The sequence below is a fragment of the Trichoderma harzianum genome (genome assembly GCF_003025095.1).
Source record: "Trichoderma harzianum CBS 226.95 unplaced genomic scaffold M431scaffold_9, whole genome shotgun sequence".
NCBI lineage: Eukaryota > Fungi > Ascomycota > Sordariomycetes > Hypocreales > Hypocreaceae > Trichoderma > Trichoderma harzianum.
This window is the reverse complement of record NW_020209257.1, coordinates 288,744-306,603: the sequence shown is the minus strand read 5'-3', so window position 1 is coordinate 306,603 and position 17,860 is coordinate 288,744. Positions and strand designations below refer to the sequence as shown.

At 51.5% G+C, this 17,860-nt stretch overlaps 3 protein-coding genes across 3 annotated transcripts; all 3 read right to left on the bottom strand.

Moving 5' to 3' along the window:
- Positions 1–1,503: 1,503 nt before the first annotated feature.
- M431DRAFT_466617 (hypothetical protein) lies at positions 1,504–1,986 on the bottom strand. The gene has a single exon (XM_024915398.1). It carries the CDS (start codon positions 1,877–1,879, stop codon positions 1,559–1,561), a length of 321 nt encoding a protein of 106 aa, XP_024772275.1. The 5' UTR covers positions 1,880–1,986; the 3' UTR covers positions 1,504–1,558.
- A 356-nt stretch (positions 1,987–2,342) lies between these two features.
- On the bottom strand, positions 2,343–2,510 carry M431DRAFT_60466 (hypothetical protein; the record flags this gene model as incomplete). Its single annotated transcript, XM_024921565.1, has 1 exon — positions 2,343–2,510. A coding segment is annotated over one exon (168 nt), but the record flags the coding sequence as incomplete, so codon positions are not given.
- A 4,282-nt stretch (positions 2,511–6,792) lies between these two features.
- On the bottom strand, positions 6,793–7,470 carry M431DRAFT_483742 (hypothetical protein; the record flags this gene model as incomplete). The annotated part of the gene is made up of 2 exons (XM_024916146.1): positions 6,793–7,045; positions 7,262–7,470. The coding sequence occupies 2 exons, from the start codon at positions 7,468–7,470 to the stop codon at positions 6,793–6,795; spliced, it is 462 nt and encodes a 153-aa protein (XP_024772273.1).
- Positions 7,471–17,860: the final 10,390 nt, after the last annotated feature.

Genomic DNA, 17,860 nt, shown 5'->3' with positions numbered 1-17,860 from the left:
AAGCATGATACATCGTCTTTTAGTTGCCTCGGCAGCGTCAGAACCAACATCCAACTCTCACGACCTTGAACAGCGACAGTTGACTTGAAGTTTCATGTGAGTTGAAGTTCAAATTGATGTGGTCGAGAGATGAAGATGCGTTCAAGAGGGTCCCTAATATCCTGAGCCCCGGAATTACAAGCCCCTTACACAAGGTGGTTGTTCGAAAGATAATGGCCGGTGCAATAGCATCGATGAGTTGGGCATGGAGATTGCCATATTGGAGAATATGCAATTGCAAAACGCTCTACTGGCTTTACACAATAACTTGCAATATCTTGAGCCTATGCAGAGAGGAAGATATTAACAGAGAGTGGCGTGAAGAGGCATATGAGACATCACCATTTGCAGCAGTGCTTGCCCACAGCTCTTCTTCAACGCTTATAACATCTGACAGCTTATTATGTCGTCGCATTCCCATGGGAGGACAAAGGTGACGGCGCCGCGATGAAATGAACTGCGAGATTAGATAAAACCATTCTTGCGTCCGACATATCATCATGCCACCTGTATTATCAACCTTTGCTCTTCACTGTTGAGGCTACGATGATTGTTTATTATGTGCTTTTCAAGAATGAAATAGCGAGTACAAGGCTAATGTACTGGGAAACGATGCAAGAACAACAACCCAGACGAGGAAAAATGCTATTCATGGCCGTGGGATTTTTCCTCGAGAGGCTCACAGTTGCCATATCTCAAAGATTCTACAGCAGTTACACCCTCAAGAGATGTTGAGCAATGGACAACCTACCAACTGCCAATTCTAAATCTTCTGTTACCCTTTTGTTTTTCAGCACATCCTCCGGAAAGAACAATTCAAATGTCTTGAACACCGGGCCGAAATGCTGTCACACCAAGATTCATAGTAACCTTGGAGTGACAACGGCAAGACCTCTCCCAATGGGGAACTCCAATAGTAACGCTCTACGAAAACATTTTACCCACTTTGGCCACCATACTTCTCTTTCAGCATTCATATACGCATCCATACAGCGACGTATGTCTCAACAGTGAGGACATAGCCGATCCGAGAGGAGGTTTGGCTATCAATCATGGAAGCCCGAATATCAGATGATAACTAGTCGGCGAATCTCTACCATGCTTGTGGCGTGCTGGCCAAGGATATCCAGACCCCGGAGTACATGTACAAAGCTACCTTCGGTCGTCGCCATTGTCACAGGACCTTTCAGCTGCTCTTGGCCAGCAATTCTAGTCGCCATAGAGTCGCCGATGGCGGACGATCCATCTGTATGCATAAACAGCTTATGCCGGTTGTCGTTGTCTAGTACGAGCCGGCACTCGCTCGATGCACGAAATCTCCCCACGTCGGGTCCATGGACATCAGCTGCACAATACACACCACCAGCTCAACGTCTTTCTGAAACAGAAATAACGTTTTCTACTATCTGATGAGAAAGTTCAAAGTCAATTTACCGAAGCATCACGCGGCCCAAATCACGCTGAGACCCGTATATAGCCGGCGAGAAGCCCTTATGATCTGTCAACGGCTCGGGAGCTGTTAGGTGCTAACTTTCGCAATACGAAACACCCAACGTGGAAAAAAAAATGTCAATTTGCCAGGGAAAAAATGAAAAAGAGCGTCAACAGGCCTCGGAGTTTCCGCCACTAAAAAGCGCAAGATGCTTGAGCAGGGGTAGAATCGCCACCACTCTAAATCTGGGCATCGCCAGATCATGAGGCGGCTGGGACGTTCCGCGTTTAATTTAGTCGTGCCACACCACGGTCTACCAACAATCAAGTATGCCGCCAAGCTGTTAACAACGTGCCACACCAATGGCCAGTGGCTCAGCCAATAGAGCCTGAAGGATTGCGCCGACATATGCGAGAAGCAACCAAGCCCGAACAAAAGATCCAGGCAGTTGACGAAGCCCAATCACGAGGGGGGGTGCCCACGATAATACACAGGAAGAGCTGAACTTGAGCTGCGATGATGACGTTACATTGCGCCTGCCGCAGCATACGCCCATGTTTTTCACTTGACAAGCAACATTTCATTCAGTATTGCCACTAGTTCGTTTTGTGGACTTGCAGAGCTCATTTACCGATTTGGCTCTGGATGTTGGTTTGCCGAGGGCCGTCGCATATACGAGCTGCACAGGCTGGCCTCTCTCTGCACTTCACAGACTCATTTCGAACCCCAAGGGCTCGCGTTTCAGTCAACAATACACCGCTGCCACCTGAACAGTACCTGGGGGACCTGGGAGATGGGTAATTGTCTCTTATTGAAGCTCCTTTCCTCCGCGATGAGAATCTAGCTTTGTCTTTGCAAAGAGACAAGCTGTATAGGCAGATTTGCCTCCAAATACTGTCACATACGACCATATCCATCGCAAAATACGGGATCCCGTCCGCTCTCCCAGAGTCAAGACGATGAGAGGCTGATTAGTAGTCAGGTGGGTGACCACTGGCGAACACCGGCTGTTGTATGTTTGGTTCATTTTTTGGCTTTTTCTGTTTGTAAATTCGTCTTTGATGAGGCTCTCTACAACGAATAGCGTGGATTCGTCAACTCCCGAGGAGGTTTCACGGTTATCGAACGGACTATCTTGAACCTGGAGTTCCACGATTCGATCTCAAGGAGTAACTCGAACCCACATTATCTGGCCGACCGCCTTTTTGCATTGTTGAGCTATATGGTGACTTAGATCCAAAATGTAAGGAGCTGAATCGACGCTCGTAATCACTGATAAAACCGACGTTTATATGACTACAGTACTACACTGAACTCACAGGCGAGACAGGAGGCCCCATCGTAGCTTTATTCGCTCACTGGTTCATCCCTAAGTCTATATAAAGCTGTATTTAAGATCATCAAAGGCAGAAGGACATGAGACAAATGCTCAGGTTCTTTTGCCACGCCCTCAGAGGACATCCTGCCAACCAGGTCATGCCAAGTATAGGCGTTTCCCCTTTCATGGCTGGTTGAAGAGTACCAACAGTCATCCTATGTGTGCTCCAACTTTTTAATTCTACATTCCACTGGTTTTTTTTTAATGTAGATTATGGCCCATGATAGTCCTTTGTAGTGTAAAAGAACCGTTAATCGACTCATGCTTCTATCTTCCACGGGGCATTTCGGTGTATATGGGCCATCTTCAGCTTCAGATACACTGAACGGCGAAAGATGCCTTGGACGCCTGAACTGTGTGACATTACCATGTCAAATCACTCTTCTACATTATAGGATCAATCTACCCATGTCCAGGACGCCTTTGTATTCATTCCGTGGCATCTAACTCGTCCGGATCCAGCGGTTAGAAGAACTCACAAGGCTCCCCAACAGAAGGATCACCTCAGCCCCCCCGATCTTTTGTCTCTAAACAATCAGGCTGTGTGTAACACTCCACGCAACAAAAGTAAAATCCTTTGTCAAAAGTGAGAGGGTGGTGGGCCACGCAAAGCAATGCAGTGAGGCCTCTTTTCATCTCGTGTGCGGTACCTGAGCTAAACACCTCTTTCGCAGCAAATCACCAAAAAGGGCAGACCAGCGGTTCGCATGAGGGAATCACCGCTAGGACTGAAATCTTTCGTGACAATTCGGCCGAGAGAGGATGTGAAGACAGGGGAGTGGACTAGGTTTCGATTCCTTTAGAGACTAACGAGTTCATGAGGACGATGGGGGGAGAAGGCATGGGATTTTCCAAATACAGATGTGATATATATCGAGGATTATAGCACAGGCCACGAAGACTATGGAATCAATGCGTAAAGAGCGGGGAGCATACGCAACAGGCATCTCGGGCTTATTATAATGGCAGTACATGGTGATGATCGTCGATAGTTATCGAGTGTTCAAAGCGAGCCAACGAACATCAAGCAGAATCCTAAGATTACGTATTAAGACGTCAGATATCGAGAGTTTCCTAGCCTCGCAGATGCTTGTAATATATCATTATACCTTTCTTTCTTGTGTTGTAGCACACCTCCTGTAGAAGCGTATCAAGGTTTGCAGATTCACACATCAAACAAGGAGTCTTCTGCAGCCTCTTGACACAGATGCCTTCACTTCCAAGGTCACTCTGGAGTATAGCCCACTAGACTGACATACCTCATCATAATTCCCAATCCCCAAAGAACACAAAGCCATAAGCATGCTCATTCACAATTAATCCAGAAAAGTAAGCATCCAGGTCTAGGGTAGCGCCCCAATAGAAAGCCTGTACGGAAGAACACCCCAATTCGACAACTGACGCTATTCCCATGGGGCCTAACTCCAAAAACCGTCGGCTGATATGGCAATCCATTGTTCGATAGGTGGACGGATTTGGGCATGGAAATCACCACCCCTCCCCTAAGCAGGGAACCGAATCCACCAGCCGTCGGCCAGATTACTCGCAACAGAAGCCATGCACGCGATATGGATTGCCTAAGGCTATGAGCTCGATGGAATGCCGGGCGTGTCGAACCACTCCAAACCGATGTGCTCGCCACGGAGGCGAATGCCAGTAACAACCACAGCAACAATAGTACAGCAAACTTGGAACACCGCCAAATGCGATCCAGCAGGCCCTGTATAACCGGCCCTGCAAAGGACCATCCATTGACACAGCCAGGGGCCCAAATGGGGGATTCCAAAGTGCTCAGCTAATCACCTGAAACATCACACGGCCAAGGGGGATAAAAATCCGGTCTTCGTTTCGAAGGAGTCATCTCGTCCCTCCTTCACGGACATACTCTCGGCAGGTAGGAATCAGCCGACAGAGCAGTCAGATCCTTCTGCTCCGTATTCTTTCGCGGACACTTTCCCTTCTTCTACTTCTTCTTCTCCCCTCTCCGCGCGCGTGCCTCTTTTGTCGACTTTGCGTTGGCAGCGAGGACTAAGAGAGAGAGAGGGCGTCGCCAGCAAAAGTCCAATCACATACTGTACAATCACGCTGCAGGAGAGCTTCGGCGAACTTGAATCACCGCCTTTGACGAAATGGGCCAACCCGGCGGCCTGCAGGGTAAACATAGCTGGGCCCTGGAAACCGGGAGAAGGGAAGGGGGGATGGGGAAAAAGAAGAACGACGAGATAAGAGTAAGCCAAGGCCCCGGAACCTTTCTCACTCTTACCTACATGCGGCATTAGTAGCACGAGTATGCGTAAGTTCCCGAATCCAGCAATGCGGAACTGGAAAACCCCACAATCCTGTACTCATAGTCTTTGATACAACCCGAGTCTGACTGAGATCTTTGCCTTCTATGCATGCTCAACCAGGCCAGAAGAGAAGCATGGGTGGCACTGCCCATCCATGGAAACTATGGAACAATGATGCCCATGCTCCAAGACCCAATCTGTTCAAAACAGAAGGAAATGCAGGCTGAACATACGAGACCTCCCTGCAGTGCCTCTGGGGGCCTTTGGAAACCTTGAGACCGGGCGTCGATTCGTAGCTGGGTAAGTGCTGCAGATGACCAGTTACATCAACGGCAAACGAATAGAGAGCTGTATTGTGCCACACCTCTTGGTCACCATGCCGGCACTAAAGGGATTTATCAAAATGACGAAAGTGGGAAGCCATGGCTGTGTGCCGAAAAAAGTAACAGACAGGCCGGATTGGGTGCCCTCGCAAGTACTCGTATTACCTCAAAGCTGGCCATTTTGGCGGAGCAGAGTTGAAAAGCCCGAAAATCGAATGAGTTGATTAAGGGATATATGCAGTATAAGCACTTTGCAGGATTGGCTGACGACGGAGAAACAGGGGCAGGGTGATGAAGTTGGTCAACATGAAGAGAGATGAAGAGACGGCCAATGCCTCTCTACTCACTCACGCACTCACACCAGCTGTCGGGCCCGGTCTGAGTAGCGTCCCTGGTTGTGAACACGACGAAACGAAAAGCAAATTCACCATCTGCCCAGATACACGGTTTATCAAAGATGAGATTGGCATTGCCAGTAATCCCTGCTCTGCCATGTCATGAGGTTGCATCGGCGCCTCTCTTCAAACCGATGCGACGCCACACTTCGGCTTTCTCTCTGTCTCCGGCTCCCCCCCAGAAGCAAAACGCGCGCTACGGGGGTAGCCTGTCAGGATCTGATTACCACCCCCATTCAGCCGCGGCGGGCCGTGGGCCACGATCACAGGCCACCACTGCCCGTCATCGAAGAGCCCTTTTCGGGGCGTCTCCCCATTTCCGTGAAAGTGTGAGGCCGTCTCCGCATCCCGTCTGGAGTTGGAGTTGCTCCGGGCTCGAGCGAGCACACTCGTATCGTATCGTATACTTGTAATCTTGCAGGTGCCGTGCCGCAACAGTGGAATCACCACAGTAGCTCCGCGGATGGCCTCTCATTGAGCCCACACTTCTCAACCCGAGGTGCTTTGCCTCATCTCGCCGAGAGGGGCATTTGTCTTCTCGCTATAGGCGTGGCGCGCACGTACGCTCGGCTCGGCGTCAGCCCCCCCTCCAAGCCTAGTTCCGTGCATATTCCCCCTTCCCCAAGAACTTTTCCGGGGCAATTCTCAGGTGGACCCCTCAAAAGGGCCTGTTTCGTTCTGGACACCGAAGGAAAAGAAGCCTTCGCTCGCTAACTGTAAACGACACGCCCCCAGTCAAAGAAGCGCCGTTTGGACGCCGAACTCCAACTTTTTTTTCCTCTGCTGTTTCGATAGCAGCGCCGAGAGCATGACACTCAGGAGAGGTGGTTGGCGGATTGGTGGTCTTCGATCGAGCGGCTGAAGCGTTCGTGCGATCCAGCGGAACGCCTGCTGCCGTTAGAGAAGAGCCGGACAATGAGCACGCGGCATTTTCCCCTCATTCTTTCTTTGGCCGTGGCGTGTTGGGCCTGAGCAGCCCGAACATGTCATCGTAAAGTCCTAGTCTGTACAATCCTAGTCTGTACAATAGATTACTACTTAGTAGCCAGTTCTGGTCGCTGAAGAGAGGGAGCGAGAGCGAGACAGAACCAGATAGTACAGTAGAAGCGGCCCTGGCAGACCAAGGCCTCCTCTCCTGCGCAAGATCTGCCGCTGCCGCTGCCGCAGCCGCAGGGTGCTCGGCAGATGAACTGCGTACCGGGAGCAGAGAGGCGTCCGGCCGTGGAGGGCAAGTCGTAGTAGTAGCACCAACCTTGTGGAGGAATAGGGAATAGGGCCGGCGACGATGTCACCTCAGAGGCCACACGATGCCGCCTATCTGCTGTAGCTCATGTTACGATGCTAATGGGTGCCGCGGGCCGCCGCTTCGCTGCTGCTAGAATCTCTGTTTTGGCTTCTTCCCGCACACGAGGGGCTTAGCCACCAGTACAAAGTAGGTAGCAGGCAACCTCTGCAGTGTGCCGGGATGCCACGAGGGATTCTCCTGGCTGCGCAGGGCCAGCCCGCCATCAGTCCCAAATTCCGGCTGTTTACGTGATCCTGGTGACATGCACGTGGAAACGCCAGGGATGGTGGCATCAGGAAAAGGCTTAGGAGAAGACACATGGGCGCGCATTCTTTTCCTTTTTCCGGTCAAGACCCAGGCGAAACTTGTGGGGGTCAAGTGCTCTCTCCTTGTGTTGTTCCGTGGAAACAAGCGCAAGGAAGACGAGAAGCAGCAACAGCACTCGTAAGACGACGTGCTGCTGCTAAGGGGGTGGAGAGCCAAGCATCTCCCCTAGCAAGCCATACAATTTCAAGGACGCACACGACCTCCTGTACCTCTGCAAGAGGCTTGAAGTGCGGTTTTCATTCCGCCCCAGCAGTACTTGCACTCTTTCGAGGGTCCGCGGCGTGCTGCGGCGTATTGCGAGTCGGCGGTCGTTTAGCACTGATCCATGGCCCAAGCCTCGTTTCTTGTCCGAGTTCTAGAGCGGGCTACTAAACACTCGTGTTGGATAACCGGGCACGGGTATCATCCAAACGCCCCCATCTTCTCGTGTTGGCTTTTGGAGCATCTGCCGCAGACAACATCTTTGGTAGAAGACGGGGCTTGCTTCTTGTTAGGAAAGCCGTCATGTGTCGGCTAACCCAGTCACGGTCCTCAACCATCCCAAAGAACGGCACTTGCGCTGGAAAGTGCCGAAGGAAATGCTTATTCTGGACTGGGGTGCACTGTAGCGGCACATGGCACCTTTCTTTGGCCTGCTCCTTTGCCAAGGGCAGCTTGTAATAACTATTACATACACGCTTTGTCATTCTTCGGATTGCCGCTCGCAAGAGTGGATGCTCTGTTTCTTATCTCGCAAATCTTCCCTTTGGGTCAGCTCCTAGCTGCGCCGGACGCATGTTCCGCTAGGCATGATAGCCGGGGAGTTGCTTGCGAATTTCGAAAGGCCCGCTCATACCAGCTTGTGATTTCCCCGAATTCCGGAGTAAAAAGACTCCAGCAGGGCGGTTCGCTCGGTACAGAACGACTACCCGCGATGGGGGTGTCCTTGAAGGTGGGCACTCAGGCGCAGCCATGCAAGTCGAGACCAAAGGGGAAATCCGTCTGGGATCATTACACCAAATTCCGCGGCCTGCAAGGGCAGAATAGCCTGACAACTGCAGCTACAAGCAACTGTATGTACAAGTCGGTACTGCACTGTATTCGGTTGTCTGATCTAGGTCGGCGGCTGACTCCTTACTCCGTAAATGTGCTCGTACCTGCAATGCACGGCGGCATTTCAGGTGCGACTCCGTGTGATATTTCGATATTGAGACGGCATCAAAGCGGCTGGAAAAGCCAATCTTTCTGAGACAGAGGCATCCCAGAACCTAGCCTAGCGCGCTTGGCGTCTTGCTTTCCGTGCTCGTACGAGATCGGGACCAAAGCTTGAAGAGCTTATTTCTCAGCCAGTTCGAATTTCACATGGCACAACAAGGCGCGCGGCCGCTAGGCTTCTCCTGTCTCGGGTCCGTGCAGGTAAATCGTTCCTGGTACAGTCCGGTAAGAGTACTGTAACATTGCCCGTGCACATTTCAGTTTGGCTGCCGATTCCGTGTTGCTCCGTACTGGGCTCTGCGAATGCTTATTTAGGCAACTTTGCGTAGTCGGTATACACCACAGCTGCAACTCTGACTTCATGCTTGCCACGCTATTTGCATTGACAGCTGCAGTTATTGGCAAGTGCCGTGTCGATTAAAGCATTGCACCACGATGGACAAAGGAGTGCATTCGGAGGAAAACAAAATGGTGCCGAACTCATCTTCTGACAGCCGAGCGGCATTGGTGATGTAGCGAGGCTGGAAATACGAGTATAGATTAACTCCCGAAGGCCGTACGGCACCTTGTTTCATCTGACATTCGTCCCGGCAGCTGTGACGTACCTGTCGCACAGCCCCGTTGGTAGAAACTTGCGGATGCATAGTTGGAGTCCGTCTCCGGGGATTGTTCACTTGTTGCATGAATGGCGATCAGTGTCTTACAAGTAGTAGTATTGCTTTGGCCGCGTCTGATCCACACGCAGGATTTCCACTTTCAGTGATAATCACCGGCAGTTGCTGGGCCAGAAGCGCCTTGGGTTTGATTAAAAATGACAAGAGACTTGTCTCCAAGTGACCGATTCTAGGGTTCCCACTGATCCGGCATCCGAGCCCTGTAAGATTGCGTTGACTACGGACTTCGAGCACGGGGGGAAAGAATGTCACGTTCCCCCTAAATGGTATTGCAACAGCTGTGCCGGCCGAAAGGTTCTGCGTATGGCTGTACTCCGTATGTGACATACCTTTATTTTGGTTCTTGCTGCTCGTGCCGTATCATCCCCTTTTGTCACCGTATACACGGGAAGCCATCCGAGGTCCCGGCATATTCAAGCTGTGAGCCCGGCTCTTGCCTTTGCCTGGGTGCAAGGACCATTTGAAAAAGGGGCATTTGCCGCCTGATGGTAATGCATATCTAGGGATACCTGTGAGTACATGCCCAGCGTCGCACTTGCATCGAGTGCCCTGTGCGGATTACGCTCAGACAAATTGCGCCGGATGCATTGAGTGTGTGCCAGTGACATAGTCAAATCAAGGAAACAAGGTTGTAACGCCGATGTCCTCTTCAGGTGGATTCACTTACTTGGAGAAAACAGCGGATGATATTCCGCATGCTGTAAGTCGGGCGGCTGCATAGCTGAACGCACTATTGCCGTAGGTAGTATTTGCCGCTGGAACACACACGCTCCTGAAAAATTCGAAGATTATGCTGTTGCTTTGCAGTCCTCATACAACCTCAGAAATTTACTCAACTTGATCCGGCGTTGGTGGCCCTTCATTTGATGCAATGACTCTCTATTTGTCAAATCGACACTACCACGTAGTAATCTCGCGCTCGCGGTAAGCATTGCCAAATATGTAAACGGCAGTTGTCGAACATGACTAGTTCGACCAACTAATGACTCAGAATCTTGCTGGTCAAGTTTATTGCATTACTCGACATTGAATTCGCCAATCATAAAACCTGGCAGCATCTGAGTGCATTAACTGTCACGGCATGTATGCTTTGGAGTAAAAGCATGGATTGGGGAGGCATGCCGGCAGATGAGTTCCATGAATCGTGATTCGCGTGGGAAGCTCCCATTGTGTGCTCACGCAATGTAAAGTTGCCCTGGCGTATAAGCTTGGCAGCTTCGGACGCAGTCGGGATTCAACACCTGAAAGTAGGCTGTGATCCCAGCAAATTAGTCAATTGTTGCTGCTGAACAGTAGGCTATTCCCGAATTATCATTAGTGCCGAGCCTTTTTGGACTTCGCTTCTCCGTCGGGACCGAAAGACGGCGAAAAGGATCACCCATCTTTGCCACGATGCGAGGTTGCGAAAGCCGCTGCAGGCCTGTGTGGCTTGAAACTCAGCCGTAAATGTACTGTTTTCTGCGTAGAAGAATAAGTAGTTCACGATTTTTTTTTGGCGATCCCTGGCAACGAGTAGCGGCTGAAAAGAAGAAGAAGATAGAGTTGCAGATCAAAGACACGTTACACCCAGAAGTCCTACGGTGAGAGAATTGCCAATGTACGATTGAGCACTCGTATGGGTTGGTCCATTCGTGGCGGGGTGAATAGCGAACGGTTCATGTTTGAGATTAGCAGTCGTAGCAGCAGCAGCATCAGCAGCAGTTTGATTGTATTCTTAGATGGTCTTTCCTAGATCCTTCTTTTTTCCTTCTTTAGATTCGGTGATTCAAAATAGAAGACGCAATAGTCATGGTGTGTGAGGAGTCGCGGGACGCGCTAAAAATTAATAGATTGATGCTCCTGCTTACATGGGCCGGTCAGCACTGAGTCCATTTCAAGGATAAGCAGGAGAGGCTGGAATTCTGCACGTAGTTTTGCTGTAGTGTCAGATCTGAGCGTCAAGGGCCATGCCGGCTAAGTCTTCGCCGGTCTTACTCCGCATCCATGGCGGAAGGGGAACTTGTCAGCCATGCACTAACAAGCGACCCAGATTTTCATCTGTCATGGACCCTGAATATGTGTACTAACAACAATCAATATTCTCACGTCGTACTTGAGCATGTCAGTTTGTAGAGTGGCACCGCCACTGTTGCCGCAGGAAATGCTTTCTATTCGAAGTTGTTAGCTGAAACACTCTACTAGGTAGCTATTGAAAGGGCGAACCGTTGGCAGAACCAGGCTGAGAGCATCAAATAATATTAGTACTTTGTGTAAACAGAGAATCTTGTTTCTCCGGATTGAACAGATTCTGCCGGTATGCAGTGCTGCCCCCCTGGAAGGTAACTTCTGCAGTAGTGAATAATGCTGCAAGAACGGACGGAAGACAGGTAACATTAGTAGCACTATTACTGTACTAGCCGTAATACCTATGGTAGGGGTCGCGAGATGTGACGACGTCGATGAAAGACTCGGCCGAGCTGGTTGGTTCTCACTAGGTATACCGTGATTAGCGTTGCATGGCTGATCCGGAGATGGTGCTTGTTCAGGCAATTGGGAGCCGGGGCTCCCATGCAAGAGCCGCGGACTTTCGCGGGCAAACCGAACGGCGAAGTGGGCTCTGGGGTACAGACAGGCGTGTTTAGTAAGTGCTATCAAAGCAGCTCCAGGTGCCGGTAGCTGGGTGAATGTGCCAGGGGTTCTTGTACTTCGTACGATGTATTTCGTCCCTCGTATGCAGTACAAGGTCTGCATCCGCCAGAATCCTGCGTCAGATATTTCGTACTCGTTAGCAGTTCTCGATGGTGCCCGCGCTCGTCATTCTCATTTACAAGGTGAAAGAGCGGATCCAGGCACGCTGGTGTGGTTGACCCGTTGCTCCGAGGGGGGGACGGCACCATCCAGCTCTCGGTGATGTACAGCATTAGTAGCCCGGCACATTCGGCGAACTTTGTGCTTGATGCTCCGTAAAAGCTACAGAATGATAAGGGCTAAGCAGCCGAGTGCCCAGTGTGACGACCTCCGTGATTTGCATATCTAGCTGAGGTTGGTTGCGTTGCTTACAATCACACGCGACAGGGCATTTCGTACTATCCTTGGGTTTAGTCTAAACTCCTGGCAGAATGTCAACATGCATGTTGGGTGCAACAGCTATTGTTGTGTGTTCAAATTAGTAATTGGTCGCCATGGCCGTCCAGAACATCCCTCAGATGTAATTTGTGAGCCAGTACTGCTCAAATATTCTGATTCGCTGTCCGGGGTACCGCCATATCTTAAGATTACGCACCGGCGCACAGTATCAGTTCTGGATGTTCCCGACTGATAAATGCCCCTTTGATGAAAAGAATATTCCAGCGCTTCCATGCTGGGGTCAAAGTCCGTGCTCATCGATGGCGTGGCGATCTAGCCCCCGGACTGGGGGGGTGAAATCCCAAAATTATCCGCAGGGCCTGCTGTGGAGTTAACTGTCTGAGTTGGTGTTCGCCGGTGCTCGTTAGCGACCCGCCTTGCGCTATTTTCTCTTACAATCTTTGGTAGTGACGATTCTTGCGATCTAACGGTGTCTAGCACGGCGCTGTATCGTAGCGATGGCTGTTTTTCGCGCTATACGTGCCAAGTAATAGTATGCGGAACAAAAGGAAATACGAAGAGATCTTGAATAGCGCTGATAGCGAGAAGAGCTCCTGTTGGGCGGCAAACGTCGTAGATTTCCTCCATGTCTTTACTATGAATGCCGACGAACACTCAAGTGGATGCTGTTGATCAGTCTCGTAAAGCCGTATGATGCAATCACGGGAGTTTGTTGCATTGTGTTTGGAGTAGCGGCATGGCGCTATGAGAACCATCCATCTCGTTTGGTTCAAGTTAGTGGATGGAACGATATAAAACATGGTTTAGGGGGAGTGCGATCTTTTGGTACTCGTGCATTTTAGACGAAAGGGCCCAATTGAGCCACCAAAATTCTAGTCAACTGCAAGATACTCCATAGACAGCGTGGAATTCCGACGGAGGTTCGGTCACTGGTCAGTCCGACTCCGGCAGTGCTCAAGCGTCCACGAAATGCCGTAGCTGTATGCACGAGCCATCCCTTGGTCTGCTGCAGGCTGTCAGAGCGAAATGATAGCTCGGCGGTGCTGAGAACGAGACTCTCTTGAGATTCTCTGCCACGTTGTGCGTATGTGTATGGCAAGCAGCACCCTGCTAATGTAATGAACATGTGCCCCGGTGCTCGAGTTCTTCGTGTGGAAGCCAGATGTGAAGCTACCAGAGTTCTGGAATCATACGCAATTTTCCCGCTCGTATCCCACATATGCGGCTGAGAGATGATACAACATGCCATCATCTGCGTCCTGCTCCATATGTCCATGTTGCGTTGGCAGTCTGGGTGTGGTACCGCGTCTTGGCAGAATTCCACCTGCTGGTTTGTTTGCATAGCCCCATGAAATGGCTCTGTCGGAGAAAGCAAATAACGGACTATTTTTCACAAAGGAATATGGCGTAGCCTAGAGGCCGGACCGCCGTGGTTGATTGAATTGCTGTACCGCCCTTGGCACACTAACAAACATGGAACATTCGTTCGTCTGGTCAGATAAGGTAGCATCGATCGTCTTGGTGCGACGGATTCGCTCGCACAAGAGGTGGATTTGCCTTTGCAGACCAGACGAATAGAGTACAGGCTTCATCAGCGCTATTGAACCCGGCAGTGACGAAGGACAAAGGCGACGACGACGACGGGAGACACAGGGCACTCCGCTAGGGCCGCACTGTCTAGAGTGCCTGCAGAAGATCGCCGACGAACCGTCAAATGACGATTGAGACACCACCTCCATTGCTGGAACACGGTCTTTCTCGCAGTAGGTCCGCCCATTGTGAGATGCAAACAAGTGCTGTTAGTATGTTATGTTGCTTTGGGCTCGAATACTTTTCCCGTCCCCTCTCTTGCTATCATATGATACACACATCATACGCATAACGTGCCCAGCGAGGCGGCGTTTTTCGAACCAACAGAACAGCGGGTGGGAATGAAACATCAACGCCTCTATGAGTACGGAGTACTCGCAGTACTCTTGTGCGCAAACAAGGACATCCTCTGTACTACTCCAGATGAGTAGCATTGGCCGAGGCTGTGGACAAAATCCTACATGGCCCGATGCATGGGGCCAAATCTGGGCATGAGGTGTCCCAAAAAAGGACTCTGGCGGATCTGTCGCTCTACTCGTACTCCAACCGCTTGTTGACAACACGGGCACGAGCAGTTTGTGCTTGTCTTTCCGTTGAATGTGGCCAAATGTCTGCTTTGCTCTGGAGCGGTAAGCTGCGTGCACAGGCCATAGCGAATCTTTTGGACTGCCGACAAACGAAACCCAGGCTTGCCACGCAGCATCCACACCACCTCACGAGAGCCTTCGCTTTCTCAACCAAGTTGTACTGTACTGCACCCTTATTGCTTCCATGAGTCCCCACTCACATGCCAAGGAAGGTAAAAGCAACGAGGCAACCCTGGTCGCCGTGTGCTCGGGATAATTGTTGATTAATTAACCTTCTATGGGATGAAGCAGGTGGGATTGTCAGCCGATCCCCTGCTATCTCACGGCAGGCTAGCTTGCGAAGCTCTTCTTGGTGCATGCGAGTCCAGCCAAGCATACCTGTACAAAAACAGAGAGTGCGCCGGGCTGAGCGAGTCGTAGTTTGCACCTGTAGTCCCCATCAAGGGAGAAAGAAAAAAGCGCAAAGCAGTACTTTCTGGATGCCTAGGGGTCATGGTCGAGGGCCTCTGCACGTTTCTGATGTGATTGCGCCGGATGGTGACCAGCGAATGGCCATAGCCCACATGAGCTTGGATCAATCATCCACGGCCATCGATCGGGAAATCAGTTCAATATCTCACTTGAATTGTTTCGGATGCGCTGATCCATGGCGCACCACTGTATGTGATAATCTGCAGTCGCTCCCACCCACATGGTTACACCACTGCGACCACGGTTCCAATAATAACCAACCCCAGAAGGTCGGAATGCTTGCCGAGCTCATCCTTTTTAGTGCGCCGAAGACCCTGTCGAGAGATCCCTGAGCCTTCACATTAGGGGACCCTTGTACCAATGTGACCTCAGGTCGCTGTTGCGAGAAGCAGGGAACGCTTGTATAGGTACAGGTAGAGGCCCGCAAATCATGGTACTTTTGGTTGTCTCAGCCCGGCTCTTGTACACGCGGGCCTCAGAAGTACCAAGCAACCAACAGAGGCGACCAATCTGATTTTCAACAACCAACGTACAGACAATGTTTGGACTTCGGCCAACGTGCCTCGTGCAATTATTTTTAGGCAGACATCATGGGAGAGCCAACAGATACACGGGTTTCCTTGCTGCTGTTGCTGGATGTTCTGCACCTGCAACCGAAGAAGGCAACGAGCAATGGAGTCGCCATGCAGGGAGCAGCCTCGGGGTCTTGCGATGTAACAGAGAGCCTGTTTTTCCAAGGACAGGTACTCGGCGTACTCGTGCGAGTACGTGCGTGCACACACGAAGCTGTACAGTACGCAAACCACGTTAGCATGGGGGGAACTGCTGTGAGAGCCATGGCATCACCGTACCGTAGGCAATCGCGCCGGCTTGTGAAATGTGAGATGGGCGGGTGCCCCGTGCGTCCTCGATGCTTGGATGTGCGGAATTAATGCGTGCCGTGGTTCAGCAGGACGCCTTCGTCGATGCCGCTGCACATGCCGGCGGCAAACCAAGAGCCCTTTGTGTGTGTTTTGAGCCTCTTTGGCCCATCGAATCCTCGATCTGCCGGGCTGTAAGGGGGCAGTGGCACAGTTGCAGCGGCCGTGGGGGGTGGGCGTAGCCCCAGCAGGGCCAGCACCAACCAACGAAGCGTCTCAAGGGCTATCGATTTGTAATGTTGTGGATATCGAGAAAAGCGTCTGCCATGCGTCTGTGACGATTCGCCGGCTAGTGGTCCAAGTACGAGATGTACGAGGGATGGAATTACGCGTACTCGTACTTGACACAACGAGTTGAGGTGAGTGAGATCGGCTCTCGTCAATCACTTTTTTTTTTCTGTAGTTTTTTTTATAGCTTCTGTGGCCTTACCTGGCCTGGTTCGTGACTTCCCTGGTGCCTGTCCCGGCACTTGCCAGTATTGAACAATGCGCATGTCATGCCATCCGTTTCCAGCACATGGAAGTCTGTGCTGCCTGCTGCTCCTGCCACCTTTGGTATGATGCTCCCGTAGGAACCTGTAGGAACCTGTAGGGCACTTGGATTCAACGTCCAATTTGTATGACGGCAAGCAGGTACTCTACGTGCTACAGTACACTCCACAACTGTACAGCGCGAGTATTATTACTCCGCATGTTACAGGTTGGAGCTGGAGGCAGTTGATCTCCTGCCACCTTCTTCTTTTCGGCTAAAAAGAAGCGCACAGCATATTAATTGCAGAGATATTAAAATTCGAATCCTGAGCCTCGACACTGTACTGTGACATTCCACCATGTGCCCTTTTGCATCTCCCACATGCCTTTATCTCCGCAATACTCCGTCCATCTCCCGTCTGCTGTCGCTTCGTTGCCTCCTGGAATTTCCTCAGGCTGCGGGAGTGACAGACAAGCCGCCACTGGAAGGGCCACTGGAAGGGTGTGTGCGGTGCGGCTGACTTGCGTCGCTTCATCCAGTGCTTGTGCTTGTGCGCACACCCTCCCAGCCACGGCAAAATTGTGGTGTGGACGCAATCTGTTTCCGTGCGCGCGCGCCTGTGTTCTGCTGCTTCTTTTCTGCGCGAACCACGCCGCTTCGTCATGACCCCGGTCAGCCATCAATCCATCTAGCGCGCGACCAGGATACCCCATTGAGTATCAAGACCGCATCTTCCCTGGGCCGAGCTGGTCTTGGCCCTCGTACGGACGCCAGCCACAGTCGCCAAATCTCCTTGCCAGATACGCAGAGGCCTTCGGGGGGAGTATGGGATGAGTACCGATGCCAGACCGACGAAGTCCAGCCTAGTCATTCTTCTCAATTACGCCGTAAAGAGTCGCGGGATCCTCCTTCCGGCAGTGCAGCCAGCGGAGCGCAGCGCAGCCGTGGCGGTTGTTGGACAGCGCCGGCGAGAAAGCGGCTTATGCTGTGAGACGTTGCTGCTGGCATCTCCCATCGGTCAGGTCAGGGCAGCTGCGTGAGGCTTATGGCCTTTGTTGATGATGCTAGCCAGGCAGACAGGCCCTAGGCCTTCCACGCTGCTGTCATGGGCCACCAGCACCTGAGCATATCATCACGGCTCTGACCCCCAGGAAGCCCCCCATGATGGCATGACGACGACGGGTCTGTTCACTGCTAGCAGAGCCAACGATGCGCTATATCAGATTATACCCTCGTATGGGCTCCATCCTCCTGGACAAATCTGCACCCATGGTCCCGGTCTGTAGGGCCGCGGCAACAACAGCACAAGTGGATCACCACGCACGTGTGGCAAGGTGGGTTGCGACGCTCCATATCCATAAGTTCAGGTCCGGAGCGGCACTATCGAATGGTCCTTTTGGGGCTTCCTGGGCCATTAGA